The following is a 22261-nucleotide window of genomic DNA, read 5'->3' on the forward strand; positions in this document are numbered from 1 at the left end:
GACTTGTAATTCCTATTTTAATAACTGATAAGTAAGGCTGGGATTTTGTCATGTAAATCTGTACTAAAGATCACTGAGCAGTCATGATAAATTTAATCAAAATCAAAAAGGGGGAAATGGTGTGTGGGATGAAAATTCAACTTTTTTTTTTTTTTTTTAAATACAATATACAGTACCTACATAAACATAAAATTAATCTGTTTATAGAAGTTTTAATCCTATAGAAAATCGGTAAGCTTCACAGCATATACTATAAACAAAAATGTTCATTTTACATAACATTTGGTGGAGTTTCTATGGAGAGCAAACAAAAACTGTAGGTTTTACACACCTTTAAAAAATAATGTTTTAAGTTAAAAAAGACTGTCTCGTGTGCATTTGTTACTTCTACTGTGGTACAGTTTGCAGTTATTTTATGTTTTAATTTGTTTGTTTACATAGTATTCTGATACAACATGTTGTACATGTTTGATGCCTTTGTGAGGCGCCGGTCATCCCAAGCACATTTTTGTATGCAGGAAATGATTAGAGTTGGGAATCTCATTTCCATCTTTTCATAACTGGCAAAACGTCACATTTCAGTTCACTGACAATTTTGTAGCAAGCACAGTATTCACGGTGTGCTACACAGTTGTCTTCAAACAGCAGAATGGCCTCAAACACTTTTCTCTGAGATACTTGCTTGATTTTGGTCAAAGACCCGACAGGCATTGAACTGCATGTATGTTTAACTCAACTGACAGCAGTGACAATTTTTTTTAAATGTGAACGGCTACATTGCAAAGTAAGGCAACCGAGCTGGTTCAACATTATTAACTAAACCTAGGCTAAGGTGGAATTTCAAGTTGTGTTGGTAAAGATTTATGTTCTGTAATAAAATCACACAATCCGTGACTGGAACTTTTGAAAAGATTTTGAGCAAAATGTCGGAACACTGGGATGTCTAGTCACCATATATATATATATATATATATATATATATATATATATATATATATATATATATATATATATATATATATATAATATATATATAAATTACACACACATCCACATCTATCTATACACACAGACCAATGTTGCAGCAGAACTTTTATTTTTCAAATCAACCATGGGCCACAGAAAGTACCTAATTCTGTGATTTTCATGTTACTGGATCCACTTGTTTCTGGTTTTAGATAAATTGTCCAAGTATAAAAATGACTGAACTGTTTAAAAGCAAAATTTTAAAAAGGAGAGCAAACTAACCACATGGCACAAGGTTTCGAAGTGTGTATACATATACATACACACACACACACACACACACACACTGGCAAAATGAATAAAATTGAAGACAAGTGACAGATATTTTGTAAAATTTACATTTCACGAAAAATCATTTCTATTTACAGATTTCTTTTGTACTAGATAACAAAGTGTTCACTCAATTTTAAACATACAACCAGAGAAACTGTTTAAAAAACTCAAATTTCCAAGTGGAAGTTGTTGATGTTTTGGCGGCAGCTTTAAAGGGCATCACTGTGTAAGGAAGCAAGATCCAGCTCGCACAATATATATACAATGTTTGTTTTCTTTTGTTTTTTTTGTTTTATTTTTTAGATATTTATACTTCGACTCTCCCAGCTAATAGCTGTGGCTTCCCCAGTTTTACTTCAACAGATACAGCAAAACCATTAACATTGGAATAATAAATAACAGCAATAATGCATAAGAGATGCACCAGCAATACTTAAAAAAACACATATTTGAATTATTCTAAATAATAACAATAAAAACACATCTTTAAAAGCCATATTATCTATGTAGTAATGTTGTCTAAGTTTAATAGCATTCATTACAAAAGCAGTTAAAAGCTGTTTGACCATAGTGATAACTACACAGTACAAGTGCCCTATTTAGCTGGTATCATATGCAAGGTAAGGCACTTGAACTTTCCAGAAAATTAGATAAACTGCAAAATTACAACTGGGGATCCACCAGCATTTAACATCAGCGTGACAGGCCCTTTTATTATTATTATTTTTTTTTTTTTTTCTGGTTGCAATATGTTTCCATTAACTATGGAGCTTCCTTAAGCAACACGGCAACAACTTTATTGCTGAATTAGGAGACTTTTATTTTTTATTTCACTGTAGATCACCAGTGGAACCCAGGAGTCTGTGTATATTGCTTTAATAAGACATTGTTCCCAGGAGTCTGTGTATATTGCTTTAATAAGACATTGTTCCCAGGAGTCTGTGTATATTGCTTTAATAAGACAGTGTTCCTTCTCTGTATACTGAAAGTACTCTTTGTATACAAGTATTGTCTTAACCATGTACAGTTTTCTTTTTTTAAAAAAGGGGACAAGTTGCCGAAGTAAATATATTAGAAATATCTATAAATACAAAAAACTATACCTGGGAGAACAGTGAGCTATGTCTTACTTTGCAACCAGTGAGACTGGGAAGAAACGCAGCCCTTACAGACTTAGATTTGGATTGCACACATAAAAAACATCAGGGATCAGAACAAAAGAAGTTGCCACTACACAGAGGCTGACCTTATAAAAAATGAACTTTTTATCTCCTTCTTACAACCCCCCCACCCCCCAAAAAAAGAATAAAACCAAAACAAAACTGCTGCATAATACAACGTACTGCCTCTATAGAGCTATACAGACAGCAATATCCAATTACTACAAGGGTTACGTTTCATATTCCTCAAAACACAGCTTCACAGATGCAGACTGACTCATGCCTGCCACCAACATACAACACAACAATGACACAACTGTAACATTTTCATGCAGTGGCTTTTTGAAAATATACACAAATTGAAAAGTTACATTTTTCCTTGGCTTTTTTTTCCAAACAAAAACAAAAAAAGTGAACATGTGGTAGCGTTTCCCTTTCTATTAAGTTTGAAATCTCATTTAGTTCAAGCACACATGGCACACAGGAAATCTGATACACTGTTACACAAATATTTTCCACAGAGGTATTCATAATATACACTTACATTTGGACAACGTTCCAACAAGCAGCTGCATATTCCTCAACATTTAAGACACAGAGAAGGGAAATGCATACATCTATTTACGTTCTATTTTTTTTTTGTATTCACCTTTCTGTCTTCATCTTTTGAGTTTCTGCTACATTACTTATTTTTTAAAGAAGTAGCAGAGACAACTCTACAATAAATTACAAGAGCTACTGTTAGCAAGAACAACCCCTGCATAACAGTAACATGTTTGTTATTGCAAATACCCCCTTAGGAAGGAATCTGAGTGTGAAAAAAACAACAATACATATATAAAACTCACTGCAAACTGAAAAAATCATTAGCAGTGAGTTTTATCAAAAAATGTATGATAAAAACAGACTGTGAAAGGCAGGAACAGTAAGTAATGAGTGTATTATAAGAGCCACCACCTGTATCACTTTAATACCCTTTAAATTCAAGCTTCAACAAAGTATCCAGCCCTTCCCTTCAAAACCCAACTATATTTAAGAGCACTAAATAATTGTATGCGTAACAGTCAAGAGCAGTGCTCACATACTAAAAAGTATAAAGTTATAGGAATTATAGATTCTGAAAAGGTAAAAATAGGCACATTAATTGAGACATGGGACAGGCGGATTAAAAAGAGGCACTAATGTTATCATATCATCCATGTAAAAATGAACTGATTGGCTATACCCAAAGTTAACATTTATATGAAACTACTTATACCAAATACAAAATCCATGCAGTTTTTGAAAGCGAAGTTGTCAGAACATTGCACGTTGCATTCGCAGAAAATACCTAAAGTCGTTACATCAACAGCCATAAATGCTTGTAAAAGTGTAGTCTACAGATATTCCATTCAGCCATTCTAAAACCAAGCTTTTAAAACGGTGCTTGAAAACAACATTGCAGAGTAGCACAGATTTCAATTCTCTCAGTTTGCAAATATTTACACACCAATTTTCTTTTAGTATCCCCATTAGATTTAATATAATTGTCATATGCAAAGCATTACAGGATATTGCATCTAAACCTGTTTATTATACCCTAGCTAAGATGGTTAGTGCAGGTTCTTTTAATTTATAGCAGTCCAATATATAATTATTATACATATTATTAACTATATACATTTGACTATATACTACTGTTTTGATTTACAAAAGTCTAAATAAATCAAACTGCAGTAAAGATTTTCAATTTTAGAAATTTCCTGAAAGCCCAGTTTTTAAAAGTGTTAAAAAAAAAAAAAAAAAAAAATCACATCAGTGCTAATTTTATGTAGTCGATATTACTGTTTCTTCTAAAAAGGTGCAATTACATTTAGAAAGATTTCTCTTTTTTCAAGAATTAACAAAATTAACAAAAGTTATTGCCAAAACCTTGAGATTTGATATTAAAAACTGTTTCTGTTTACAGGACCATGAAACAAACAGATGAAGCTGCTCTAGTAGAGTTGTGCTTCTTGGACCAAGTCCTTTTGTTTTAGCATCATCAGCAGTCTGCCATATACCTTCCTGCAGAATGGAAAAAGAAACAGGTCTGTGAGCTGACATAACAACAACACTCTCACACTGGTGGGTTTCTGTGGAAAGGATTTCAGCTTTATGACCATAAATGTCTATTCAAAATGCTTAGTAGGGTTATTAACTAAAATCTTGGGTTTCTTCAGTTATTTTTAATTTTACATTTTTTTAAACAAATATTTAGGTGGGATCGTTTATTGCACTTTTCAGAAATATCTTTCCAGCTCAGCTCATGAAACAATTTGACAATCGTTAAGTGGCATGCTCGTCCACTTGTTACTTAGTCCTCGCAGTTTAGAAGCAAAACAGTATCTGGCACCATAACACTGGGTTAAAAAAGAAGATCAGCCTGCGTGCCTTTAAAAACATTCAAGGGGTGGAGAGAACCGATCAACTGCTTAAATGAAGACACTAAAAAACTGTCAAAGCCTTTGTCTTAGAATTGACTTCATTTTGTAATTTGTATATAACCCATTCAGGCCTTGATTTTACCCTGTACGTAGAGAAAACCCATCAGTGACATGACCACACTTGAGGCCCCAGGGCCTGACGGGTTATGGATGCCTCCCTAATGGCAGACAGGCTTGCAGCCAGTGACAAACCAAAGCCCTTCCCCCAGTTTTCCATCAAACACTATTGAGTTGAACTGACCTAGAAAGTACAAATCTAACAGGCTACCTGAAAAGAAGTCATTCAAACTGAGAGCTTTCTTTAACCCAGCGGGACTAGAACAACGCAGCATTATAGCCCATTAATAAAAGCCAATGCCTTTCAGTTACAGAACGCAGCCTTGTAGATGAATAGGTTAAAAGGTACATCCCCAGGATGGCGGGTCTCTGTGTAGATCACCCCTTTGTAACGGCAAAGTCACTTTTTATTTATTTAGATTTTGGCTTATTGTACAAAGATGATTTCCAAACTTAAATTAAATATGATCAAAATTCATTAACATTAGGTTAACAAAAAGATATAGTAAAGCTGTGAGGTATGAGAAGTTATAAATACAACAAAATCAATTGGTTTAGTTTGTTTATTGATGCTTTCTTAGCACATGCAACACTGACTGCATGTAAATAAAGAAGTTCATACAGATGAAAAATAACTAACTTCTTACCTGTTGCAAATCTCTTCTTTGTTAAGGAAAGTCTGTATCCAGAGCCAACCAGCTCTATTTCTACCCCTGAAAGTGTACTTCCTTCACTTAAGAATTGCACTGCGAGTGTGGCAGGGTTAGTGGGTCCTTCTGAAAGTTCAAATTTTGCCCTCATGGATCCTGAACCTATGAAAACAGCAAAACACCTGTTTTAAAAGATCACCACAGCAGACTAATGTAATGTAAAGTTAAAAGGAGCAACATTTCAAACTGGAATTTCTATACAACGCAATTAACAACACAAATCCAATTTGAGTATTTCAAGGGAGCAAACTTTACACACTAAAATAAACTGATACATGGATTCTATTATGTGCATCTAAACCATGGAAATCAAAACGTCTACAGGCTTTGTCTCTGGAGTTTGAAAACGCTCCTCTGAATGTCTCAGTGTCGAGTATGGGCATGGCATTGACGCAATCTCTACATTCACAAGACAGGATTCTAATAAGGCAGCAGATGACGTCTTGAGGGATCCTGTCCCATTCTTCAGTCAGTGCAACACCAAGCTCGCTGATGTCATGTGGAGGGTTACAATACTGACGAACACAACATCCTAGAAGGTCCCAAATGTGTTCTATGGGATTAAGGTCTGGTCTACTTGCTGGCCAGTCCATAACGTCTATAGTCACCTGCTCTATGACAATGGGCATTATCTAGCATCAGAACAAACTCAGGGCCTTAAACACTTTTTGATTATGTTCGTTTGGTCTTAAATTTTTCAGCAGTGTACATTTAGTAGCAACCCTTCATAAACTATTTGCCATTAATTAATGCAACATTTTAAACCCACACGTGTTACATACCTGCGTTCTCAGATTTCTCCGATATATCTTTTAACTTCCATAATGCTTTCTTCTGCTCTGCATTCCTGTTAAAAAAACAAAAAAAAAAAACAAATATGAGTAAACAAAAAGGTATTTCGAGCATATATTACACAGGAGAGCTGTAATAAAATTTGTAATAAAAATTTTAAAAAACCTTGTGTGTTAAAGTAAGCTGCAGGTTAGCAATTTTTATTTCCAAGGGTGAAGTTTGACCCTCCATAGTGTGTTTTTCATTATGTAGTTAAGCAGTTTGGGGGTTGCACTGGCTATTTTACAGTTTGGGGATATAAGGTGGCAAATATTGAATAGAACAAAATAAACAGAACTAAATAAATAAAGGACATGGATGATAGTAGCCATATATCAGTAAGGTTTACCAAACGGCTGTTGGAAGAGACTGCATATTTGTAACTCCTCCATCAACCGGCACCAGAACCTGCACGTTTGCCAGAATGCCGGGAGTCAGCATGGACTCTGGATTGTATCTGTAATCCACTCTGACATCAGTTGTGGTTGGAGAGCACTTCCAGTATGTTGCCAGATTAAGAGGAGTTGACTGGATTCCATTTGACACGACCTAGAAAGAACAAAGAAATGAAAACTGTATGCAACCATTATTCTTCAAGCAACACTTAATGGGATGTTTTTATGTAAGCGAGCATGCTGCAACTACTTGTACATGTTTTCCTGTATAGATGTTAGTCTCTCAAAGTTTGTGACTTCTAAACTGTGACTGACTTAATGAGGAGAGACACAGCTTGATTATCAGGCATGCCCCTTAATAAAGACTAATGAAAGTGTCAATGTAGCGAGTGTGCTTAGCTGGCTACATACGTTTCGGCCAAAAGCCCCTTTTCAGCTGTGTAGAAAGAAAAGTAAAAACACAGAACACAGATAAGCAAAGTGCTTTATGATACGCAGGCTGCGACGGCCTCTGTGACATCGCAATCGCAGGACTTTTACGAAACGGTTATACGAGCATTATCATTTGCACACGGTTGTGATTTCTGTGTCAGCCATACAACCCTAGTTGTAACTACTCTTGAAAGAGCATTGCTAACTTATCTAAATGTGGGCTTTACAAAATGAGCTTGGGGATTTTTTTATTTTTTTTTAATATAAAATCAACTAGCTGGATTCTGTTGATAAGTGTTCCCTGTCATCCAAAACACTTTTGAATGCGGCAGATTACCTGGTATTTTAAGATGTCAACATTGTAATATGAAGCTGAGGGATTTTGTTCAGACATTTTTCTGAGGTAGGCAGTAAGGGCTTGCATATTCATCCAGAAGTCCAGGGTATTAGAATCACTTTGTGATGGGTCACTAAAATACAAAAATAAATCTGTTTACTCAAACAAACTGTACATGTGGATGATTTAATCAAACACAAAGAGAACAAAGATGAACAGAATGTTACTTATTTACAACAAAGTAACTTTACAGACACCCTAGTTTTACCAGTTACATTGTTTTGTGCTTTATACTGAAAAATAAGTAAGCATGGACAGAGATGTACATTACAATATTAAGTTGCAGGTCTGCGGTGTTGAAAGAGTTACAATCCTCTATAGGTTTTCTGAACAAGTTCTCCAAGTTGTCTACCTGTACAGAAGTTGCTGGTTTGGAAGAATCTGCTCAAGTTTGCTTGTGTTCTTTAACTTGAAGCTCAGTACTGGTGGCGATGGGTTGCTGGTAAAAATCTTGATAATTCCAGTAGGGAAGGACACAGTCATATCCCCTGTAATTTTTACAATGCACCTGGACAAGGAAGAGAAACAACCAACAACAGAATTACAAAATAATATTGCAACCACGATCCTGCTGATGCTGTCAGCAGCAACAGAACCATTTATTAAAAATTAAAAAAAAAACCTTTAACTTCAAACTTAAATTATTTTGGGTTATGTTTTCTCTCTATTTATTTTTTTGTATTATTCCGGTTTAACAAAGGGCATTGCACATCTTAAAAGACAAGGACAGTTTCAAACACTTTCTGGAAAACTGAATATGGTTTAAAAATAGTTTATATGGAAGTACCCTGTTTGTGCTGCAGAAAAGCAGTTTGGCATCCCCATGTCTGGTAACTTCTCTTTTTTAGTCAAAGAAATGTGTCAAGAATCCATAATTAAAGATAGGATTGAGACCATGTTTACAACAGGGCATCCCCTTGGCCTACAGTATCTGCCTATACTGCCTGATTTATTAAACTGCTCTTAGGGTTGGTAATATTTTATTTATTTTTTTTAAACTGGTCAGCTGACACTAACTTCGAGGGGTCCGCTCCTTTGAAGTAGGCGTTGACAGACTCTGTGAAGGCTGCTGCAATAGGTAGCGAGTCCAGAGATCCAAGGCTAACTGGACTGGGACCCCGAGAAATCCCTACAGTGAAACAGAACAGAATATTAAATTTAGTTTGAATTTAGTTTGTTCAAGTACTGTAAATCCCAAGTGTAATGATGGTTTTAGCAGAGACTGGTACAAAAATGACACCTGGGTCACAGACAGCACAACCAGACCATTCTATTCAGCAGAACTCCAACCAGAGCCCACACAAACCGTCCTCATGTTACAGTCCAATCTTAACATCCTATTTCATATTCAGTATTTTTACAAATTCATTTGAAGCATGTGTCTAGGACAGCCTTTCATTACTAGGGTTTCATGCATACAAGTCCACTTATCCCTTAAACATAGCAAGCATGCTCTTAAGACACAGGTCAAAGCAGTTACATAGGTAGAATGAATTCTGTCAAGGTTCAGTGATGTGCCTAGGCATGCTTTCTCTCTACCCTGCTTCAGTCATTACTTTCAGTATTAATGTTCAGCTAGAAAACGCATTCAGGTGTTACTAGGATTAACAGAATCAGTGGGAACAGTTTTTCATTATTCAAAACACATATGTTATTGCAGAGTGATTTGTTTTTTAAGACTCAATATTGTAAACAATGTAAAAATACATCAAAGGCAGATTAACTTGTCATTCCCAACTACATGATTAGGAGGAACACGTTGACATCTGAAATAACACTTTATGGGTTAGTTCTGGTCTCAGAATAACCAATAAAGCAGTAGATTTCCACACAAAGCCAGATAGGAGCTGGATTTTTAGCTCAAATGTTAGAGCATGCCAAACCAGTAGGACAGTGTTAGGAGACAGAACTGACAGGTTCACTACTGCTACTGTACCTGCTGGTGTCTCACAGCGCTTTTCAAATGTAGGCAGTTTCCCAATGAACACATCATCCTCTATGACATTTTTAAAAAAAGGAACAAAACAAGGCAAAAATACAAAAACAAACAGAAACAAAACCAAAGCAAATCATGCAGTGTCTTATTAAAAGGAAAAAAAAAAAAAAACACATAGGCATACACTTGGGAAGGGTAGTCAAAATATACAGAATTGTGCCAATACATCAATTCCTTGTTTTGTTAAGTCTGTTACTGAACTGAAAGCAGCCCAATAACTTTTAGCATGGACTAGATTTTAGTATGTGCCGTGTCATTAATATCAAACTATTATGGAGTTTAATCAAGAACTTGTGACATACAATAGACTAATCAAGCGTACTTTTTGCATCTATTTATAATGTAAATAATTCCTGTATGGGATCTCCAATGTTTCCTTTAGCTACAATACACAGGGATGGAAATAGAGCTCATATTGCACAGCAGTTTGATCCAATCCTGTTTTTTCCTGACTTTAATAAGACACACCTGAGCTTGTTACCTATACACTGGAGCTAATCAAGCTTGTTTTAAAACCTGGAATGGAGGAAACTGCTATGCAATGGGAGTCTGATTTCCATTCCTGAATACAGCAGCCTTGTGAAAGGCTAGCTTTGTCTGTTGCTTACATCTATGGCTTGTGCAAATTTTTGTTGCAAAGGACACGAGACAATTATACAAACTCTTACACTGCAGCACACATTCACTACCACATAGCTCTAAACTGCGATGGAACTTACCCACAGCTGGGTTACTTGTGGCAGTGAGTGACGTGGAGGACGATATAGAGGAAGTGCTTTCTGCACGAGCCAGGGGGGCTGCAGGGGGTGGGCTGGCATTCGTTATCTTCGGTGGACTAAACGGTCTGGCCTAGAAAACAAATGCATTTGTGTAACATTAATGGAGACAAGAAATGTATCCTTTTAGACTATTCTGCTTCTATCTGCAAGCCGTGGAGGACAAGAACATGTTTACAAAACAGACAATCCTGTGGATATGTAGGGTAGGGATCGTACCACCCACTAACGCAGGCCTTGTAAGGAATTAGTCATATAATAATATACCAAGAGCCAGTTTTGCAAACATCAATTTGAACCAATCAATTTAAAATAGTAATGGCTTGGAAAATTTCATAAAAAGACAGATCAGAAGATCTAACTTAATACTGCAAGGGGCAGGTTTAACTTTGCATTAAAACAGTCTTTCTCTATCTGCTGCAAAAAGATTTTATGAGCCATGTCAATGATCGCAGACATTACCCTATGATACAAAGAGGTTTTGTCATTTTTACTTTTTACGTTTTTTTTTTTTTTTTTTTTTTTTTTTAATATTAATCAAAGCAGTCTTTACTTTTTCGATGCATCATGACTTACTATTTCATTGATACCACCAAGTTTTCCTGCAGAGAGCTTTGGTCGCGAGGTTGGTCGTGGCGGCGGCACTATTGCAGCTGTAGTGTGAGGAGTTGTGGGTCTGGCCGGCTGAGACGCTGCTGTAGTGTGAGGAGTTGCAGGTCTGGCTGGCTGAGACACTGTCAGGAGCCGAGTTAAAAAAATACAAGTTAATAAGAGGGAACTTGTTAGAAATAAAATTAGGTTAAAACAGCACAGCAAATAAGAGTATATTTTATTTAAAAAATAAATAAATAAATAATAAATAAATAAAGAAGAAAAGCATACATTCTTTGTTGGGTACGTATATCCTTATTGGACTGCATACAAAACTGTCAACTACAAGTAGCTTATGGAGTTTCTTTCAAGTAGGAAACAGAGTTCATATTATCATGTATGTAAAAATACATTACATGATACTGCACCACAAGCAGTTCGAAATATTAACACAACACTCCAAGCAAAGTAGTTACTACAGGCATCCACATCCTAATATCTTGCTTTTTTATGTTATGATTCACACAGAAATGGAATACACTTGCATATACTGTACACCTTATAAGTTGAATCTGATGCACAAACACACACATAGTTTCTAAATTGATGTTTTGTGTCCAGAACGCAATAGGTTATTGTCTGAAAATACCCTATTTAACAGAACAACATCGTACAATTCATGCTTTCATTACCATTGTGTTTGGGATTAAGAATAGGTGCTAAGTTTATATCCACTGGTGCTGGGGAACAGGACGACATACTGACGTTTTCTTCAATAAACCATGTTGTGCTGTGCGCGAGATCACTGCAAAGCTCATTCAGGTGATTAGAAATGCATTTAACAGAGGAGGAAGAAGAAGATGAGGAGGAGGAGGAAAAAGCAACTGGAGAAGGAGAGTTTGCTTTAGATTTAGACTGCAGTCTTTGGGGCTCCTTTGGGCTTGCATTGAAATGTCTGTATGATATCAGTTCATTGGTAAATGATATCCACTGACTCTGAGACCAAGACAAGGAAGACAGAATGTCCATGCTTTCTGGAGCAGCTGTAACAGTAACAGCAGTGCTTAGATCTAGGCATTTAGAATGCTCTGAGGGAGGGCTCTTGTGGCCTGAATCTGGAACCCAAGCTGAAGCATTAGGAGAACTGGACAGAGAGGAGATCTCACTATGCAGCATTAGATCAGCTGAAGAAAAAAGGAACAGTTGAAAGCAGCACAATGCAATATCCCAAAAGGGACAATTGAACACAAACTAGCACTGAGCCATTTAAGAGAGCAATAACCTTCCAATGATGCTTTTTAATAGTGTAAGTGTAATGTTTCCACTAGTTCCTTCTTTAACTCAATACTGCAAACATAAAATCTACATAGGTCTGAGAAAGATATCTCCACTCAAAACAGCATTGTACCAGCACTATACTAATGGGTCATTCCAGCTCAAGTTGACAAAGGAGTGGTTGCTCAATTCCTTGAGTAAAACTAATTATATTTGATTAGAAAGCCCCTGGAACAAGTGTTAATTATACTAATGTTTAGTCTAACCACAAGGTTAGACCATAAATAAACAAACAGGTGGTGGTTTGACAACAGTTGTTCAAGGTGTTTTCATAACTGGACCGTGCAATTTAGTGTGTAGTACTACAAAAACACGGTAAGCAAATTCCCCGGTCCTGCCATGAATACTTTTTAAACCTTCAGAGTTTTCTGAACTCCATCGTCCTACAAGATTTGTATACAAGAATGAAGGACTGATAAACAGATGCTGAAGTGTCATACTTGAACAAACAAATTAAAAGATGAAATGCATTGGAACTGAAAAGAAAACTGTTGCTGAGAACATTATTCATTGCAACAAAACATCTGGTACACCATGAGGCTTGCATGGTAAATGCTGCTGCAGGAATGTAAAAATGGAACAGCATGTGCTCAAAGAGTTTTACCTGTGGCAATGGAAGAACATACTGCCAAATCTTTAGCTTGGACAGAGGTAGGAAAGCTTTGGAAAAGGGGAGGAACAGCTAAAGAACAGGACCAGAAAGCAGAGAGGAATAAGAAAGAACGACAGTGTTAATGGTTAGGGTTTATCAGCTCTAAACTGAACAACAATTCAGCCTTTTCATTATCAAATACAAAAGTTTAAAATTTGATGTACAGAAACAATTTTTATTATAGAAAAACTTTTTTCTTTCTATGGGTTTGTTTCCTGAATGTTATCTGTAATATACTGCAAAGCTGGATTTCATGGGCTGAGCTGAACAATAACCAACCTGCCCATCCCAAATTGATCACATTAACAATACTACTGATCAGATTCAAGTGATCAATCAATTCATTTGCATTAGAAAGGTAAAGATGAAATTGGCAATGGAGGGTTCTCCGTCAGCCACAGGGGGGCGCTGGTGCACGCCAAACCGTGGATTGCCTTGCTGACCTAAGCCCCCCTACCCGGGTGGCTCTCGGCCAATTGTGCGCCGCCCCGTGGGAACCCCGGGTCATGGTCGGCAATGACATAGCCTGGATTTGAACCTGCGATCTCCAGGCAATAGGGCGCATCCTGCACTCCACGCAGAACGTGTTTACTGGATACGCCACTCGGGAACCTGGGTCATTTTTAATGTATGTATACTGTAGTAATAATAAAATGTCTACATGAGGAATAATAACATGAAAAGCAAAACTAAGCCAGGAGAGCAGTGTTTAACTGGTAAAACTCCCCACGCATGACCTTCCTGTCTTTCACATTAGCCAGGAACCCTGCTTCCTGCTTCAAGTGGTGTGTTTGGTTGACCAGTGAATTCAGCAGTGTATCTTTCATAACTTTGAGGTTCTACTATATCTGTGTGTTTTCTACTGTATGTAACTTAGTCAAATTGCACTTTTAGTGGCAGTAACTACACATTAAGTAACGTGCAATAACGCCAGCATTACTGTTAAATGCAACTGCTTTGTACTTAAATAGCAATGGTCACTATTTGTAATAACAAAACCTGTCTCACATGGTGAGACAATAATACCTTCAGTGGTAAGTATTTACAATGCAGCTGATATGTAATTTGCCACTTATAAATGAAACTTTAGCTAAACTAAGAGATGTATAAAATATTCACATCACTAATGTAATGTACAATAAAACAGTTTATCACTTTGCATTCTGGTCATCAATGATACAACATCTTAATTTGGAGAAGACTAACAAAACCAACTGAATATCAAGATTTATTTCACTGTTACAATGACAGCATGCTTTAGAATAATATATTTATGTCTTTGTTGTATTGCAAACCTGTTATTATAATAATAATACTACACAATCGTCTCATAATTGTTCTTTCCTGCAAGCATTTTTCAAATGATGGCTAACCATGTTTTAATGTATTTATTTTTAAAACTGTTAATTTAAAACACAGGTACCTGTTGAAGACGTAGAAATAGAGGATGACGAAGACGATGACTCAAGAGGAGGCCCGAACAGTGGGTCCAGAGAGAGGAGGTCACTGTTCACTCGTCTGCTTCTACAACAGGAAAAAATAAATTGAACTGTCATTAACTGGGGCATACGTCAGGGGTCAGGTTAGGACATACCAGGTATACCACCATTTACTGAATAAAACAGACCCTTTTAAAATAAAGGCATGTTCTATTTTATGTAGCAAAACGTTTATCCAGAAAAGCCAAATTAGCTATACTTAGCTCGTTTACAATAGCGTTATATATAGGTTGTACATTATATACAAGGTGCATAGTATACTACTGTATGCATATATAACAGGTGCACATTACACATGGTATGTAACCAAAAGCAACTCCATCAAGTGCATTATACATGGGGGTGCGACACACACAGAGTGCACATTATTATTCAAAAAATGACAGTATATAGAACATCAATGCAGATTGGTTGAGTCATATTGGATGAGTCCCTTATTTCACAATGTTTCTTTAACAAAAAAGTTTAAAATAAATAAACTTACTCATTATTATATGATGCCTGAAGTCTGGATTTGACCAAGTCTTCACCTAATTCAGGAGAGATGTTGAAGTTAAACACGTGTTGCTTTTGCCATGTCAATCACACATTGTGTTTGTCCATATGCAATTAACTGGAGCCCCTCTAATCGTTCTAAAATTTCTTAGGCAATAATTTGACATCCCTTTAAAAAATACAAACAAAACAGCTGAGAACACATAGAAGCAGAGAACCAATGCTTATATCTGAATGTGACAGAACTATGATCTATTATTATTATTATAAATGTTGTGTGTAAAACACAAGCCTTCAAGAACAGACACCGCGAATCATCTGAAACACCATGTTAGGAACCCAAACTTAAATAAAAGATTAAGATGATTTCCATTACATGAGAGTAGATGTTGAACTTCATGATGATTTGAACTCTGATCTCAACAACTAAGACGTAGCTTTGAGGTAAACTAATGTGATCCATCTGTATCTCCATCCATTTGCGTTGTTTTCCATCTGATGATGTAGATATCATTCTGTCTGGTGTTGATTGCTGAAATGTAATGCTGGCTCCAGGGATCAGCTCATTTTGTCTCCCCAGCGCATCAGCACACACAACGGCTGCGATGCTGGCTCCGAGGATCAACCCAGTGCGGTCTCCCCAGCGCATCAGCATGACAACCGCCTGGACTGAGCTAAGTAGGGTACATCTCTGGGGTCTTCAAATGGGCACCTTACTTAATTACTTACATTAGTGTTTTAATTGTTAAGCCAAGAGAAAGGCTAGTAATCCTGCCTAATGCAAAGGCCTGTTTCAGCACAGGATTTTCAAACACAGCCCACAGCACGTATAGAAATTGTGTAAAAAGGTTTCTTAAGGTTGCCACCAGCAAGATGAGAGAGTGTGGCTGTTGGGTCACTGAATAACGTGCTACCATCTGCTATTTTCAGATCGCATTTTAGTTTTCACAAATAACATAAAAACCCATTAGTGCAACCGTCCAGTTTCTTGTCATAAATGTGGCCTGTCGGGCCAAAGGATTGACAGGAAAGGTGTGCCAAGCAAAAACAGCTGGAGAGAACAGAAGTGGTGTGACTGAAAACATTTAGAAAATAGCAGGAGGTGGAGATATTTTATATCCCGCCTTAAAGCATTCATCCGCACCGTTTACTGTAAATATATGACTTCCTTTTCCAATGGATATCGGAAAACATGTACTGCAGATAACTAGTTCTACAGTATATACTGAACAGCCATGTGGTTTATTATGCAAGGCCCTCAAAACAAAGGCCTGCAAAGAAAGCCACAGCTACTTAGCCAACGTCACAAAATATTGAATTGCAGCATCAATTACTGGTAATGTCATTGCCAGAATCTGATTTTCTAGTAAGCAATATATAAATCAATACAAATATAAAGCAATAGCAGGTAGAAGAGAGTTTTTTTGTATAAACATGCACCATGCTGATGAAGGTATTGTTTGCAGTCAGTGCTGTATTTCAAATGAAGACAACACTAAAGGATTTAGGAAGGGACACCATGAAATGTATTAAAAAAACAAAAAAAGCTTTCTATATCTATTTTTATAAAGACCCTTTCACAGTGGACCACCATCACAAAGCACTTTACTCAGGTAGGCTGTGAACTGTGCAGTACATGCAGAGTCACTTACAATAGGGCATTGATTTAACATCTCATCCACAGGATGGAATACAATTCTATAGAACATTTTAATGCGATAGTGTTACTTTGGATGTTAATTTATTATTTTGTGTTGTTTTGTCACACTGGTCACTGACATTTCTTAGTGCAGAGATTATGTGAAGCCCTGTGAATGTAGCAACTTATTTCAGCATTTTTGCCCTACAAATGTGGTTTATCATGATTTGGTTTTGCATGGGACGCTTTAAAGTTTAATGTTTGTTTTGTGAAAAGATTTGAAATGAGAAAAACAAAAGGACATACTGCAACAGATTTTAATTGTATTTCCCCAGTTATTAAATATGTTGACTGCACTTCTTGATTCTTTACCGTGACTCAGTGCTGTGCTCTACCTTTGACTTTTAAGCATGCCTAATTGTAAACGTAATCTATCTACCTAATGTTAAAAATATTCCCTCTGAAACAATGCCTGGGTCAAACTTTAGAAATGATAAAAGTGCAGTGGAGATTACATATCTTAATTAACAGATGTTCAAATATTTCTATATGTACTTGTACTTGATGCAGGACATGTAGTTTTCACACACTGATTATTTTTTTTTTTTTATCTAAATGCATTAGACTGGATTAATCCCTCACATCTGATAGTCCCAAGTGAAAGTCCCAAAGTAACAGAAGCAGCACTGCAACTGGCTTACTTACCAGAAACGAGCTGCGAGTCTAATGATGATGACTGTGTAAGCAACCCTGACAGTCCTGGAAAATAAAACACCTCATTTAAAATAATAAATCCTGGGTTTAAATAAAACCCCTCATTTAAAATGATAAATCCTGGGTTTAAAGAAAACACAAGTAAAATGATAAATTCTGTACAGTATCATAAAACATCTCATTTAGAATTACAAATTCTGTACAGTATACAGTATCATTATAATTAAACAGAACTATTGTTTTGTTAGCTTATTAATTACTTATCTACATTTAACCTATAGTAAGCGTTCACCTACTAGAACATGAGACAAATGTCTGCCTACAGGATAATTTACTTCTACATTTCTTTTTAGAAGTCTGCACTTCTTGCATTGAAACCCCTTTGTTGCCTTTTCACATAACTTCTGAAAACTGTTTCAATAAAATAATTAAAATCTTTTACATTGAAACTTCGTGATGCCCCTCACTACAAATGGTCAACTGTTTTGGAAATTGTCCATTGACACTGCCTAGAAGAAATGGCTTGAACACAAACCAGAATGTATTCTCTAAACAATTCCTATCCTATTCAACTGTTCTCCCTCTGACCTCTCGTCATCCCAATGCATCACAGTATGGGGGTCTGTAACAGGGAGAGATCTGTGCTGACTCTGCTGGCGTGTTCACGGGCTGCAGGAAGAGGGCGGCAGTCGCCCAACAACCGCCTGTGAGTCATGGCAGTGACACGGGGAGGTGGGAAAGTGTGAGTGTGGACTTTCCCCCTCTCTGAATGGCCGAGAGGCGGGTCTTGGGTGATTGTCGGTCCTATAAAATAACGCTCTGTTGTTTCCTCAGGTCTGCCCACTTAGACGCGCTAAGGGTGCGGACCCTTTGATTCAGGACCGGGAATCAGCGAGACAGAGAGAGAGAGCGGGGAACCCTTGGGCAGACCCCGGCGTATTGTGAAAGAGCAGGCTAGATAGCCGAGAGAGTAGGACGGTGATCCGGGTCGTGCGGGTAGCGGCGACCGGGATAACGCTGCCGAGTGCAGCACCTTTTATTTGTAGTTTTATTACTGTTTTATTTTCCCTTGTTCTTTTCGCCTTCTGTTTTCATTATTATTTCTTTGAGCACATGCGAGTGCACTTGCTGTTCGTGTACCAGCTGTGGTATTTCCGTGGTGCTGTCTATCATCGTTGATAGGCAGCCCACGGTCAACAGTGCCCTCTACCGGAGGGAAAAATTACAGGGAAAGGAAAAGAGCCGGCCTAAAATAAAACTGGGCACCTGTGTGGTGTTTTCCAAATACACCTGTCTGTCTCCTTGTCAGTGAATTACCCACACCCCTTCCACACGTGGTGTCAGAAGTGGGATTCACTGGCACTGCCCCAAGCAGTGCAGCTAGAGAAGGAGCAGACTAGCGATGGATGCGACTCAGTTTGCCGCAATGATGGACCTCCTGCGCCAGACGCTCACCGCGGCAGTACAGGGGGCGGCTAGACCCGCAGCTCCAGACCACTCCATCCAGAGACCCACCAAAATGACGGCCGAGGATCGACCGGACGCCTACTTGGAGGTGTTCGAGGCTATGGCGATCTCGGCCGGATGGCCCCAAGCCCAGTGGGCTAGCTATGTGTTGCCCCAACTCACTGGGGAGGCTCAAGCAGCTGCGAGGACGCTGTCCCCGGAGCACATGTTGGATTACCCTCGGCTGAAGGCAGCCATCCTAAACCGTGTGGGGGCCACACCGGAGGGCTACCGGAAGAAATTCCGGGAGGAGCAGTTTGCGGCCGGGGAGCACCCACGAGCCATCGCCCACCGGCTGAAGGATTACGCCCTGGGTTGGTTGAATCCTGACCTAAACACCAAAGCCAGGGTGGTGGAAATGATCGTGGTGGAGCGCTTCCTGGAGTGTCTAGCCTCGGGACCTCGGCTGTGGGTCCAGCGGCAGGCGCCGGACACGCTGGACCGGGCGGTCGAACTTGCCGAGCAGTACCAGGCAGCGGAGCCAACGCCTGCGAAACTGCCCGGGAGGAGTGTGGCTACTGGATCGTCCCCTCAACTGGCCCCGGAAAGGGCGAAGGGACTGGGGGGAAGGGGTAGTCCAGGATTTGGTCGGGGGGTGTCGGCGGGAGCTCCCGGCCCGGGTACTGGGGCAGGGTGGGGATACCCACGGGCTGCTGCAGTGTCGGACCGGGGTCTCGCGCGGACGCCTTATCGGCGAGCCCCTTTTATGGCTCCTGTGTTTCCCCCTCTTTTCAAAACTTCGGGGAGAGAAGCCAGCCCACCGAGGTGTTGGACGTGCAGGGAGGTGGGCCACCTCTCCCGGGACTGCCCCGTGATGGAGTGTGACCTCAGCCGACCAGGTAAGCACGTTCAATTACCTCAGTCGCTTCAGCACACGGGTTTTGTTATTCCGGTGACAGTGGATGGTACAAAAACCCAGGCTCTCCTGGACTCAGGGTGTAGTCAGTCTCTGGTACAGGAGAGCCTAATCTCACCGGGGCATAAACGTATATTGGGACGGGTGCATATTAAATGTATTCATGGGGATGTCCGCTCCTATCCCAAGATAAATGTGTGTATGACTATTGGCCAGCAGGTGACGCAGGTGCAGGTAGGATTATGTCCTCGATTGCCGGTACCAGTAGTTCTGGGGCGGGACTGTGAGCAGTTTAAAGATTGGTTGGCTGCTCTGACAGCCCCGTCTTCTTTATTGGCTAAGAAAGAGGAAGTAATTGGAGAGATTTTTCCCTTTCGCGATCCAGAATGGTTTTGCCATAGATTTAAACCCCGTAAAACTAAACGGGAGCGTCGGATCGCTAAGAATGAGGGCTGGCAATGGAGGGAGTCGGAGAAGTTTCAGGTGGGGGCGGTTGGTGAAGAGTCCGGGGGGGAGGTCGCGGAGCCAGCGCAGGGGTCTGGCTCGGCTGCCTCTGCTCGGGACCGACCTGACCCCGAGTTGGAAGCCATGGGAGCTGATTTCTTAGCTCGCTCCCGTGACTTCCGACTCGAGCAAGGGCGTGACGACGTGCTGGGCAGGCTCTTTGACCAAGCAGCGGTGGTTAATGGTCGGGTGGTCGAGCCCAGACGCGCCGCCACGTACCCCCACTTTGAAATTGATCGAGACCTACTGTACCGTGTTGATAAATTACCCCAGACCGGTGAAGTGCGTCATCAGTTGCTCATTCCTCAGCCCTTTAAGGAGGATTTGTTGCAGCTGGCTCACGCTATTCCCCTGTCTGGTCATTTGGGAAGGGATAAAACTAAAGCAAGGCTTGTGTCACGGTTCTTCTGGCTGGGGCTGGATGGCGATGTTAAGCGGTTTTGTGAGCGTTGTGGGGAATGTCAGAAGGCCAGCCCTAGAGCCGTTCCACGAGCCCCACTGGTGCCTTTGCCCCTAGTGGAAGCTCCGTTTGAGCGTATTGGGATGGACATAGTTGGGCCACTAGAAAGGAGTGCGGCAGGATACACCCACCTACTTGTCATTCTGGATTACGCTACGCGTTATCCAGAGGCAATTCCCCTCCGATCTATGTCCGCTAAGTCTGTTGCCAACGAGCTTGTGAAGGTTTTCTCCCGGGTGGGGATTCCCAAAGAGATACTAACCGATCAAGGCACCAATTTTATGTCCCGGCTAATCCGCGGAACATGTAAGCTTTTGGGAATTAAGACCATTAGGACCTCTGTGTTTCATCCTCAGACAGACGGTTTGGTGGAACGCTTTAATAAGACCCTTAAGAACATGTTGCGCAGATTTATTCGTAGTGATGTGCGTTACTGGGACCAGCTGATTCCTCCCCTTCTCTTTGCGATCAGAGAGGTTCCCCAGGCTTCTACGGGGTTTTCACCATTCGAGCTGCTGTATGGGCGGAGACCCCGGGGCGTGCTCGATCTGGTCAGAGAGATGTGGGAGGAGCAGCAGGACAATTCGACCAATACAGTCCGGTATGTGTTGGACCTGCGCAAACGTCTTGAGTCTGTTGGGAAATGGGCGCATGACAATTTGCAGCAGGCGCAGCACAGACAGGAGACACAATATAACCGAGGAGCCCGGTTGCGCACATTTCAGCCGGGGGATAAGGTACTTCTTTTACTACCCAGTTCTGAGTCGAAACTCTTGGCTAAGTGGCAAGGACCCTTTGAGGTTACACGCCAGGTTGGGAAGGTGGACTATGAGATCTGCCAGCCGGAGCGACGGACAGAGAAACACATTTACCATATCAATCTTTTAAAGCCTTGGTTACAGCCAGAGGCGTTGTTAGTGGCGCATGCAGATGACGTCACGGACCTGGGACCTGATCTTTCTGTGTTGGCAAGAAAAGGATCGGTACAGATTGCTGAGAATCTGACACCAACGCAGAAATGTCAGGCTCACGGTCTGGTGGCAGAGTTTCCTGACGTGTTCTCTTCAGTCCCGGGGCAGACTCGAGTAGCCCATCATCACATTGATATTGAGCCGGGGGTGCTAGTTCGCCAGAGGCCGTACCGTATACCTGAGCGTAAAAGACAGGTAATAAAAGCGGAAATTGACGAAATGCTGAGACTGGGGGTAATAGAAGAGTCCCAAAGTGACTGGAACAGTCCGATCGTTTTAGTCGATAAGCCAGACGGGTCAACTCGATTTTGCATTGATTTCAGACGAATCAATGAGAAATCGAAATTTGACGCTTATCCGATGCCCCGAGTAGATGAGTTGCTGGAGCGTCTAGGCACGGCTCATTTTATGACGACACTGGATTTAACGAAGGGGTACTGGCAGATACCCCTGACTCCGGAATCTAGAGAGAGGACGGCGTTTTCGACTCCCTTCGGGTTGTACCAATTCAGGACCATGCC

The 22261-nt window shown here is 39.9% G+C and overlaps 1 protein-coding gene across 5 annotated transcripts in view; it reads right to left on the reverse strand.

Moving 5' to 3' along the window:
* Positions 1–1348: 1348 nt before the first annotated feature.
* Positions 1349–22261, reverse strand: part of LOC121305517 (F-BAR domain only protein 2-like) — a 58868-nt gene continuing 37955 nt past the window's right edge. For 2 of the 5 annotated variants that reach the window (XM_041237175.1, XM_041237167.1), the window contains exons 16-30: positions 17435–17488; positions 15080–15125; positions 14520–14620; positions 13049–13126; positions 11802–12293; positions 11095–11252; positions 10462–10591; positions 9683–9742; positions 8764–8875; positions 8099–8254; positions 7687–7819; positions 6872–7071; positions 6474–6538; positions 5629–5793; positions 1349–4505 (exon numbers count right to left, since the gene is read on the reverse strand). In XM_041237175.1, coding sequence (XP_041093109.1) covers positions 4483–4505; positions 5629–5793; positions 6474–6538; positions 6872–7071; positions 7687–7819; positions 8099–8254; positions 8764–8875; positions 9683–9742; positions 10462–10591; positions 11095–11252; positions 11802–12293; positions 13049–13126; positions 14520–14620; positions 15080–15125; positions 17435–17488 — 1973 coding nt within the window. In that variant the 3' untranslated portion in view covers positions 1349–4482. The remainder of the gene's footprint in view (positions 4506–5628; positions 5794–6473; positions 6539–6871; positions 7072–7686; positions 7820–8098; positions 8255–8763; positions 8876–9682; positions 9743–10461; positions 10592–11094; positions 11253–11801; positions 12294–13048; positions 13127–14519; positions 14621–15079; positions 15126–17434; positions 17489–22261) is intronic. The other 3 variants (XM_041237182.1, XM_041237191.1, XM_041237202.1) reach the window with 3 other exon arrangements.

This window comes from Polyodon spathula, chromosome 2 (assembly GCF_017654505.1).
Source record: "Polyodon spathula isolate WHYD16114869_AA chromosome 2, ASM1765450v1, whole genome shotgun sequence".
Classification (NCBI taxonomy): Eukaryota; Metazoa; Chordata; class Actinopteri; order Acipenseriformes; family Polyodontidae; genus Polyodon; species Polyodon spathula.